The sequence below is a fragment of the Patella vulgata genome, chromosome 9 (assembly GCF_932274485.2).
Source record: "Patella vulgata chromosome 9, xgPatVulg1.2, whole genome shotgun sequence".
Lineage (NCBI taxonomy): Eukaryota > Metazoa > Mollusca > Gastropoda > Patellidae > Patella > Patella vulgata.
In genome coordinates, this window is record NC_065887.2 from 4,423,626 (window position 1) to 4,435,790 (window position 12,165).

The 12,165-nt window shown below is 37.5% G+C and overlaps 1 protein-coding gene across 1 annotated transcript in view; it reads right to left on the bottom strand.

Moving 5' to 3' along the window:
• LOC126831558 (bifunctional 3'-5' exonuclease/ATP-dependent helicase WRN) overlaps positions 1–12,165 on the bottom strand; it is a 56,308-nt gene that overhangs the window by 20,510 nt on the left and 23,633 nt on the right. Inside the window, exons 9-15 of the mRNA XM_050562115.2 lie at positions 10,492–10,598; positions 9,941–10,047; positions 7,882–8,039; positions 4,764–4,855; positions 3,123–3,195; positions 2,137–2,245; positions 222–323 (exon numbers count right to left, since the gene is read on the bottom strand). Of these exons, the coding sequence (XP_050418072.2) occupies positions 222–323; positions 2,137–2,245; positions 3,123–3,195; positions 4,764–4,855; positions 7,882–8,039; positions 9,941–10,047; positions 10,492–10,598 (748 nt within the window). The remainder of the gene's footprint in view (positions 1–221; positions 324–2,136; positions 2,246–3,122; positions 3,196–4,763; positions 4,856–7,881; positions 8,040–9,940; positions 10,048–10,491; positions 10,599–12,165) is intronic.

Here is a 12,165-nt window from a genome sequence, read left to right on the forward strand (position 1 = left end):
GGATCCAAAATCCCACAATCAGCAAATTTAAATCATTTCAACATCATAAATATTTGACCCCAAGCCCATGTCTGGGTATGTTTGCCAACCCTGGGTTCAGGTCTGGGTATGTTTACTGACCCTGGGTTCAGGTGTGGGTATGTTTACTGACCCTGGGTTCAGGTCTAGGTATGTTTGCCAAGGCTCAGGTCTGGGTAAGTTTGTATGATTTTATTACTGACCTCCGTCTACAACCAGCTGTACCCAGATATTGCTGCATCTTCAACATCATTTCTGTTTTATGTTCCTGGAATTTCTTACTACTAATCTCATTTATAAAATGTCTAAAATATATAAACATTACCATCCTTACTACTGAGGACATTTATAAAATGTCTGCAATAAAAATATAAACATTATTGTCATTACTACTTAATTTTAAACTCTGTACTTTAAACACTACAGTTCCCTAGACTGTCACAAACAGTCAATTAACCCATTTTTGACGATTGCGAATCAACTCGCAGCCAGCGCTTGACGGTAGCGAATCAACTTGCGGACCCATCATACTTGGCAACGGCATTAGCGAAATAAAGCGCGAGATCAATCAACACATTTCTATTGTTTTTATTTCTGAAATTAAGAGAGAGAGAGAGAAATGAGGTTTAACGTCCACTCGACACAAACTAGGTCATTTCGGGACTAACATATGGTTTAACTTTATTTCAACAATTCGCTTGCGCGTAGGGGTCTTTAGCAGTGGGAGGAAACCGGAGGACCCGGAGAAAACCCACGAGGTTGGACAGGCGACCCTACTCCTTGTCACGTACAACCGGGGATTCGAAACCACGCCAGTCGACTCAATGACAGACTTTATGATACAGTGCGCGCACGCTAACCATTCAGCCATCCAACCCCCCTTCTGAAATTAATGGTGATGGAGTAATAAAAATAAAATACCTAATGAAAAGGAATGTTATATTCGCTAATTATCGAATAAAAAACGTACGTTTCAACAAAGGATCTTCCTGTATTTACGTAATAGGTCAGAGGTGAAAATTCACACTGTGTCAATGACTTTGGCATTATTCCAATATTTTCACGTCGTCACCTACTGCTAATAATTTTATGATATGGAAAGTGAAATGGAATCAGGTTTTTTATGATTTACTGCCAGGCATATCGTGGAATATGATAATGTCGAAGAAATCAACTATTTATTATTTTTTTAGACGTTATGAAGCGAAGAATACATGTACTCGAGTCGAAATCAAGCATGTCGCCGCCATCTTGAACACGCTTTCAAACAGACGATAACTTACGGCTAATAATTCTAGACTTTGGGAAGCTAAATTGAATCAAAACATTTTGGATTTAATACAAGCTACATAGAGGAATATTACATTGTCGAAGATTTCAACTATATATTTTTATTTTCGACGCAATGAAGCAAAGAATATTCCCGTCGTATATCCAAAGAATGGCAGTAATGTTAAATGCCGATAGCAATGAAGTGACCGTCATTTGGGGTGATATTTCTTTTTAAAAGTTATAATTATATTTACTTTGAACACTGCTATCAAAGCGGGGGACTATATTTGTGTTCTATTTAAAAAAAAAAATTCTTAGGGGATACTTATTCACATTATTTTACTGTTACATGACAGAAAGTCATAATTTTAGTGGAACTGACTTTTCAACATTATTTATAGTAATATAATTGCTACTTTGTACAATTGAATTTTATATCATTGGAAAGAACACGACAATCTGTGCATTTTTGTAACAGAGTATTTCTGTGTCTAGAAAATATTTTTTTTGTTATTTGCAATTTTGTAGAGGGTATTAGGATTAACAATAATCCACTGATTGGCTTAGGAATATGGGCCCTGCTGATTTAATGAGCTTAGGGGTAGGGTAGCTAATCTTTTAATTGGCTCAGGGTTAAATGGGTTAATACAGACCTAAATAATTCATAACAATTCAGACAGCTCCCTAGACTGTTGGAAACCACCTAGAATTAGTTTATGTTCACTCAACTGGCACAGTTTGAGATGGAGATGGGATTTTAAAATAATAATTCATACAACTGGTCAGTTTGAGGTGTTAGAGTGAGCGGTAGTTTAAGGGTTAATTTGAGATTGAGATAAGATTTACCTTGCTACATTAAAATCCCCATGTGAATAGAAGACTTGACAGGTACTTGGAAAACCATCTCGACCAGCTCTACCTATCTCCTGATAATACGATTCTATATCTTTTGGAGCTACAAAATACATAACTTGATTATTAAAAATACATTATACAAGAACTAAATCTGCCTATTGCAGGCCTTTCTTTAGGCCTGAAATGTTATCTAAATTATTAATTAGACATTAATTAACTTATCCAGACCATAATCAACTCTAGATGACATTGCTAGCCTGCGATATTTACTGGATTTGAATACATTTTTTTAAAAATAATTAAATATAAAAACGGGTAATTGACTTTAGTAATGATGATCGAGGTTAGCCTAAAATTCTAAAGCTAATATCTTGGTTCAGACTGGAGCAATTTGACTATTTTTTTTAACTATGATAGGGAGAACTGTAAACTCTTTATCTAATCTCCCATGATGCCCCTTTAACAATTAATTAAGAAAATCAAATCAAAATATCAACGTTAGATGATCTTCGGGTTTGGATTAAAATCATAGGTGGTGCAGACTTGTGTATCAACTGACTATATCTTGTGTATCATCTGACTACATCTTGTATTAACTGACTATATCTTGTGTATCATCTGACTACATCTTGTGTATCATCTGACTACATCTTGTATTAACTGACTATATCTTGTGTATCATCTGACTATATCTTGTGTATCATCTGACTATATCTTGTGTATCATCTGACTATATCTTGTGTATCATCTGACTATATCTTGTGTATCATCTGACTATATCTTGTGTATCAACTGACTATATCTTGTGTATCATCTGACTATATCAGACATATCAACTGCACTGGCTGCAGAATGTTGACAAATTTTTAATTCATCATATCTTTGTCAATACTGAATAGTTTTTGGTCTGATATTAGATCCTTTCACAATATTGTAGGTTTTACAAGGGATTCACAATCAAACTTTATTTCTCTTACCTCCATAATGTATAACTTTTCTAACATCTGGTTTATCTATACCCATACCAAACGCTACAGTAGCTACAACCACCTGTTATAAACCAAACAAAATCAAATGAAATGGGGTTTAACATCCTACTGTTTTTGCTCTGAACTGGGCTAATGAGGATGGGCATGCGCCATGCAGTGCGTTATGAGGGAAAATTTGCCAGGACAGCAGCGTTACAACCTACTCTTATATCGAATTCCAACAGCCAAGGGATAATTAACGTGCATGCCAATGTGTACACAGGATCTCGTTTTTTTGTCCCATCTGATCAACTATACATTGTAACTTGCCAGGCCTTGTGTTCTTCACCACTGACAAGGGGGAACCACGTCGGAAAATCCTGATGAACTTTGTCGGCCAACACAGGAATCAAACACGGGACCTCAAGGTTAGCGAGCCAACATTTTACTCACTCAGCCACTACGGTTCCTAGTTTAAACCAGCGGGTGCCAGGCAGGATACGCCCACATTTTCGAGAGATGGATAGAGAACAAGCTAAAGGATAGTGATTTTTCGTACAATCAGGGGCCATAATTCAGGAAGTTACGTTCAGATATGCGCGAATATCGAAAGGAACCGAGATCTTTGGGTTACAAACTTACATTTCAAGTTTCAACAAAATCGGATAAAAATTGTTACCTCTATAGGGTCCACAACCTTGATATACCATATTTTTAAGCGATTTGAGAACGAGGGGCGGCCATTTTGTCTGTCAGTTTTGGGCCGATTTTCACAAAATTCGAACTCAGCCGTCCTTAGGGTGTAACGGTGATATAATAATACATTTTTTTAAATCGGATAAAAATTATGACCTCTATAGGGTCCACAAGCTAAAAACGCGATTTTTCGTACAATCAGGGGCCGTAATTCAGGAAGTTACGGTCCGATATGCTTAAATATCGAAAGGAACCACGATCTTTGGGTTATAAACTTACATTTCAAGTTTCAACCAAATCAGATAAAAATTGTGACATCTATAGGGTCCACAACCTTGATATACCATATTTTTAAGCTATTTGAGAACGAGGGGCGGCCATTTTGTCTGTCAGTTTTGGGTAGATTTTCACGAATTTCGAACTCAGCCGTCCTTAGGGTGTAACGGTGATATAATAATACGTTTTTTTAAATCGGACAAAAATTACGACCTCTATAGGGTCCACAAGCTAAAAACACGATTTTTCGTACAATCAGGGGCCATAATTCTGGAAGTTACGGTCAGATATGCGTGAATATCGAAAGGAACCGTGATCTTTGGGTTATAATCATACATTTCAAGTTTAAACTAAATCGGATAAAAATTGTGACCTCTACAGTGTTCACAAGCTAAAAAAGTGATTTTTCGTACAATCAGGGGCCATAATCCATGAAGTTACAGTCCGATACATGCCGATATCAAAAGGAACCAAGATCTTAGGGTGATAAACCTATATTTTAAGTTTCATTGAAATCGGATAAAAATCGTGACCTGTAGACTGTTCACAAACAGTGTAATGTCCATACAACACAAACTAGGTCATTTCAGGACTTACAAAAGGTACCATTTTATTACAATGATTTGAATGCACATAGACATATTTAGCACCCCCCAGTCCTAGTTATTATATATTTACCTGTATCTGATCGTTAACAAATTGATGATGAGCATGTTTTCTAGCTTGTAATGACAGACCAGCGTGATATGGTAAACACGCTACTTTCATTGCTAAAATATAAAGATAGGTTGCCAGGCAACGAAACATATGCCCACAGCAGCTAAATCGTCCGAACAGTCAACAAGGGTTGTCACATATTTATTCCTTTGTAGATAATTGGGGGGCTTTACAAAACAGTTCCATACTAATCAGATTATACATATACTATTCAAAAAAAGTAGGGGATATTTGATTTTTAAGTGTTATTAAAGTCACCTAATGAAACTGACGAAGAAACAAATGACAAAATGAAATGAAGTTCACATTCATCGATTTATTCCAAATGATCGTTAGACTAAGTAAGGCACAGACTGACCATTATAAGGGTAAAATGATACCCGGGGTCAAACAGCAAAGTTACCACAGCATCACAACCAAGTCAGTAACGGGTAAATCCTCCTCTGTTTGCCAAACAAGCATTGATCCGACGTGGCATACTCCTAATGAGACGTCTAAGGTCATTTTGGTCCAGATTGTCCCATTCCTGTTGCAACGCAGCAGCAAGTTCTTGGACATTGGCAGGACGTTGTTGAGGTTGACGTAACCTCTGTCCAAGCATGTCCCAGACATGCTCGATGGGGGAGAGGTCGGGACTCAGTGCTGGCCAAGGTAATGTGGTGATGTTCTGTTGTTGGAGGTAACCTGTAACGATCCTGGCCCTGTGACATCTTGCGTTGTCATCCTGGAAGATGAAACGGCGGCCATGACGTCGTGCGAACGGCACAACATGGACTGCCAAGATGTTGTCCCGGTAGTACTGGCCTGTAACACGCCCTGCAACAACATGTAAAGCCGTTCTTCCAGCAACAGTGATGCCTCCCCACACCATAACAGAACCACCCCCAAATCGATCATGTCTGATGACGTTAACGTCTTGGAAGCGCTCGTTTCGACGACGCCACACCCTCCTACGTCTGTCCAAAAAATCAACAGTGAACCTTGACTCATCTGAAAACATCACATTGCTCCAGCGTCGATTATCCCAGTGTTGACGATCCCTACACCAACGACGTCTTGCCTGAATGTGATGATCTCTCAAACAAGGGATCCCGCGAGGACGTCGGGCGCGAAGGTGACCCCTATGCAGTCGATTCCGAATCGTCTGGCCACTCACTCTCACACCAGTGTCTGTTTGAAAACGAGCGCTGATCTGATTTGCTGTGATGACACGATTTCTCAAGGCCAAGGGACGGATAAATCAATCCTGGGCTTGAGTTGTCGCCCTTGGTCGACCTGAGCGTGGTCTGTCCTGTACAGATTGTGTATCACGGTATCTGGACCATAGCCTGCTTATGACAGACTGAGAAACATTCATCGTCAGCGCCACAACCGCCTGTGTTGTGCCGATCTGTAGCATGCCAAGGGCACGTAACCTTTCATTTTGGGTAAGCCGACGCATATCAAAATTTGTTTTCTGGTCACTAAAACAATTAAACTGATGTTTCCACCCTGGAATTCAATGCCACAATGACTGTAACATTCAAAGTCAGAGTCGTGCAAATCTTGGGTTGGACCCCCATGATGATCCCAAGCATCACCTGCATTCCATGCGGTAGCTATTGGTGCGTTTGGGCGTCACATGTAACTGGAAATGTTTCTTCTGTTAGGTTCTATAGTGACTTTTTTCGTAGTCATTTGCATATTTTAGTATTATGCCCCCAAAATCAAATATCCCCTACTTTTTTTGAATAGTATATTTATTCCTTTGTAGATAATTGGGGGGCTTTATAAAACAGTTCCATACTAATCAGATTATAATTTTTTTTTCGTTTGAGGGTTCACAAGGTTCTACAAACTGAAACAAGGGCCTCAACTCTGGAATAGTTTACAGGAATTGTTGAAATTTGACAGGCTTTTTTGTTTTACTAATTTATATAATGCATATAAATTTCATACAGATCAGATGATCACTTTTGTCATTCGAACGTTCACAAGTTTCACAAAGTAAAACAAGGGCTATGGCTCTAGAAATAATTGACGGAAATTGCTGAAATTCAATAGACCTGTGTTTCACAAATTTAAATGATAGATATAAATTTCATCGGTTGATAACTTCATCAATCGAGCATTAACAAGGTTGAACAAAGTGAAACAAGGGCCATAACTCTAGAAGTAATTATTCTAAATTGCTGAAATTCAATAGGATTCTTCTCTTTACTAATTTAAATGACGCATTTAAATTTCATACATATCGGCAGATAACTTTTGATGTTAGAGCGAGCTTAAGGCGCAACAAAGTGAAACAAGGGCCATAACCCTAGAATTGGCGGAAATTGCTTAAATTCAATAGGCTTCTTCGTTTCACTAATTTAAATCATGCATATAAATTTCAGAAAGATCGGAGAGAGAGAGAGAGAAATGGGGTTAAACGTCCACTCGACACAAACTAGGTCATTTCGGGACTAACATATAGTTCAATTTTATTTCCATAATTCGCTTGCGCGTAGGGGTCTTTAGCAGTGGGAGGAAACCGGAAAAAAACCATGAGGTCAGAAAGATCGGATGATAACTTTTGGTGTTTAGCGTTCACAAGGTTCAATAATTGAAACAAGGGACATAACCCTAGACATAATACACAGAAATTATTGAAATTAAATAGGCTTCTTCATCTCACTAATGTAAACCATATATGTCAATTTAAAACAATCGGATAATAACTTTTGGAGTTAGAGCGTTCACAAGAAATTGTGGACGACGGACGAAACGCCCGACAGAAAAACGGATGGGGACGACGGCAATATACATCCACATTTCCATGGGGGTGTATAAAGATCACATTTTATTAAAGCTAAAATATTACATTTTCTTGGGCATAGGGAAATAAAACCTTAGTTTCAAGTTTTTAAGTTTGGAAATTTCAAACCAAACAATAGTCATCAGGACATAAAGTGGCTATTAATTTATTCTCTCTTTCTCTCCCTCCCTATCCTTCTCTCTCTCCATCCCCCCTCAAGCTTCCATTTCAACCCAATTTCACACCACTGCATTTGGACTACATCAAAGCAGTCCAGGCTACTTTAAGCCACCTCCCACCTACCTTGTAAAACGGCTGTAACTTCCATTGTGGCTTTTTTGGTAGGACAGTATATAATGGTAGGTCCGTTAAAACTGGGTATTTTATTAACAACATCCAGCTGAGATCGTAAATCACACATAATATCGGATTTATTATTTACAGACAGAAATAGATTCGGTCTGAAAAAAAAAAACACAACAAAAAAAAGATAGGTTGCCAGGCAACGAAACATACGCCCACAGCAGCTAAATCGTCCGGGCAGTCAACAAGAGTTGTCACATATTTTTAAATTAAAATTCATTGAAAATCAATATACTTGTTTGTCTCAAGACTTTAAACTCTGTGTATCAATCTGAAGTCAATCGGATGATAACTTTAGCCTCTAGAGCGTCATAAGATTTTTCAAAGTGATCAAGGGCCATAACTCTGGCAGTAATTATCAGAAATTGTTGAAAATCAATATGTTTCTTCGTCTCATGACCTCAAACACAGTGTATGAATTTAAAGTCAATTGGATATTAACTTTAGCCTGTAGAGCATTTGAAGTGATCAAGGGCCATAACTCTGGCAGTAATCATCAAAAATCGCTGAAAATAAATAGACTTCTTTGTCTCATGACCTTAAACACTGTGTATAAATTTAAACTCAATAGGATATTAACTTTAGCCTCTAGAGCGTCCACAGGATTTTTTCAAAGTGATCAAGGGCCATAACTCTGGCAGTAATTATCGCAAATCACTGAAATTCAATAGGCTTCTTTGTCTCATGAAGTTAAACACTGTGTATAAATTTAAAGTCAATTGGATATTAACTTTGGCCTCTAGAGCGTCCACAAGATTTATTGAATTGATCAAGGGCCATAACTCTGGCAGTAATAATCGTAGATCACTGAAATTCAATAGACTTATTCGTCTCATGACCTTAAACACTGTGTATAAATTTAAAGTCAATCGGATATTAACTTTGAAGTGATCAAGGGCCATAACTCTGGCAGTAAATATCGGAAATCGCTGAAAATCAATAGGCTTGTTCATCTCATGACCTTAAACACTACTATGTATAAATTTAAAGTCAATCGGATATTAACTTTAGCCTCTAGAGTGTGCACAATATTTTTTGAAGTGATCAAGGACCATAACTCTGGCAGTAATTATCGAAAATTGCTGAAAATGAATAGACTTCTTCGTCTTATGACCTTGAACACTGCGTATAAATTTAAACTCAATCGGATATTAACTTTAGCCTCTAGAGTGTGCACAAGATTTTTTGAAGTGATCAAGGACCATAACTCTGGCAGTAATTATCGAAAATTGCTGAAAATGAATAGACTTCTTCGTCTTATGACCTTGAACACTGTGTATAAATTTACACTCAATCGGATATTAACTTTAGCCTCTAGAGTGTGCACAAGATTTTTTGAAGTGATCAAGGACCATAACTCTGACAGTAATTAGCTGGAATCGCTGAAAATCAATAGGCTTCTTCGTTTCATGACCTAAAACACTGTGTATAAATTTAAAGACAATCGGATATTAACTTTGACCTCTAGAGCATCCACAAGATTTTTTAAAGTGATCAAGGGCCATAAATCTGGCAGTAATTATCGGAAATTGATAAAAATCAATAGGCTTCTTCGTCTCATGACCTTAAACACTGTGTATAAATTTAAAGTCAATTGGACATTAACTTGACCTCTAGGGCGTCCACAAGACTTTTTGAAGTGATAAAGGGCCATAACTCTGGCAGTAATTATCGGAAATCGCTGAAAATCAATAGGCTTCTTCGTCTCATGACCTCAAACACTGTGTATAAATTTAAAGTCAATTGGATATTAACTTTAGCCTCTAGAGCGTCCACAAGCAATTGTGGACGCCGGACGGACAGACAGGGGCGACAACAATATACTACCACATTTCAATGTGGGCGTATAAAAACTCAAGCAAAATAGAATTACATCCCAAATCTTCTTCAAAATTACACCTCCTGTCTTCTTTAAAATAACACCTCAATTCTTCAAAATAAAATAACATAACAATCCAATAATTGTAGACAGATCTTGATACCTGATGGATATTCTTACCTATCAAATCCAGTACATGTAATTGTTGGTTTTTTAAGGTTTAAAGAACGACAAATATCACTTCTAACTTCTACAGTAGCTGTTGCAGTTAACGCTACAATAGGTACCTACAATAATAATACAACATAGGGATCTTCTATTAGGGATCTTCTACAGTAGCTGTTACAGTTAACGTTACCTTAGGTACCGAACATATTTATACAACATAGGGATCTTCAGTGAATTTTAAGAGACAGAAATTTTGTTGATTTCAATAATCATGAGAGAACACAGAAGGACTCGGAGAAAACCCATGAGGATAGGCAGGCGACCCTACTTAACTCAATGACAGAGAAAACCCATGAGGTTAGGCAGGCGACCCTACTTAACTCAATGACAGAGCTTACGATCTTAATCCCAGACGTTAGATCATTCGATCACACACACATCACAAAATGAACCAACACTGTGTGACTGGTCTTATCACAGAATGAACCAACACTGTGTGACATTGTCTGAGGGAGCAAATAAACAATTATTCACCTACTATCTGAACAAATTAAAATATTTACCATTGGAAATAAATTCTTCAAATTGCCTAGAGATCTATAAGCTGCCCTGAAGTCATGTCCCCACTGTGATACACAATGTGCTTCATCTATAGCTATCAAATCTATACCTGTAAATAAAGATAGGTTGCCAGACAATGACCACAGCAGCTAAACCGTCCGAGCAGTCGACAAGGGCTGTCACATATTTGTAGGTAAAGGAGCCTGTACAAGACACAGGTGACTCTACTCCTTGTCAAGTACAACCGGGGATTCGAAACCGCGCCAGCTGACTCAATGACAGGCTTTATGTTACAGCACGCACGTACTAACCATTCGGCCATCCAAACCCATCCAATCGTTATAACAAAAATGTATCGATACAGTGTATCGCGGAAGGTCGTATTGCAATATATTGATATACCAATATTGTTTGACAGTCCTAATCATAAGGGTGTAACAGTGATATATGAAAGGTTTTTAAATCAGACAAAAATTGTTATCTATAGAGGAACCACAAGTCAAAATCTGATAAAATTGTGACCTGTAGACTGTCCACAAACAAATTGTGGATGGACGGACAGAGGCGATGGAATAATACGACCACATGAAAATCTGGGCAAATGAAAAAAAATGAAACAAGGACCATAACTCTAGAAGTAATTAAAGGAAATTCTTCAAATTAAATAGGCTTCTTCGTCTTACTAATGTTAAAATTATATATAAATTTGAAATTGATCAGATAGTCTGTAGAATGTTCACGTAAAAAAAAAATACATAATACATCACAGAAAGAATGTAACCTTCATTCGACACAAACTAGGTCACTTCTGGACTAAAAAATCATTCAGTTTTATTTCAATTATACTTTAGCATTGGGAGGAAACCAAAGGACCCGGGAAAACCCCACGAGATTGCACAGACGGCCCTAATCCTTGTCAGCAACAAGCTGGGAATCGTCGACACAATGACAGATTATATGAACTAAAGCGAACACGTTAATCCTGGGTTGGAACTTTCAAGAAACTATTTAATCTATTTACAAGATAATGGCTACGAATATATTTGTCTTTCTCAAAATAACCCTAACCCTAACCCTAGTAGTGAGTAAGATAGCCCACTAACCTAGAGTTCACATTAGAGGTACAGGATGGATGGCTTGGCAAGGGATAGCGTATAGTCGTTTGGATGGGACGAAAAACCGAGGTCCTGTCTACACATTGGTGTGCACGAAAAAGGAATTCCATATAAGACTAGGCCGCATCATACATCTCTATACAGCGGGTTATCTTGACTCTTCTATAATGTATTATAACAATATTACTTATATTCTCTGTCATCACCGAGTTCTTGATGTGGAAATTTACACGGAAATATTTATTTATGGCTAGGGATATGATATCATGATATCTTTCCTATCTAAATTACCTCCTGCTTCTATATAGACCGAGTTGTTGATATATTATGTACATATTTATAAGCAGGAGGTAATTTAGATAGGAAAGATATCATATCCCCAGTCATAAATAAATGTTTCCGTGGAAAATTCCACACCAAGAACTCGTAGTAGGGTGAAATTCGTTTATAGATATGCATTATTCTTACAACTGATAATTTACGACCCAATAGTAAATGTTTAATACGTCGTACTAATCTACACCGTATTACTTAGTTCAGTCAGCTATATTTTAATGAATC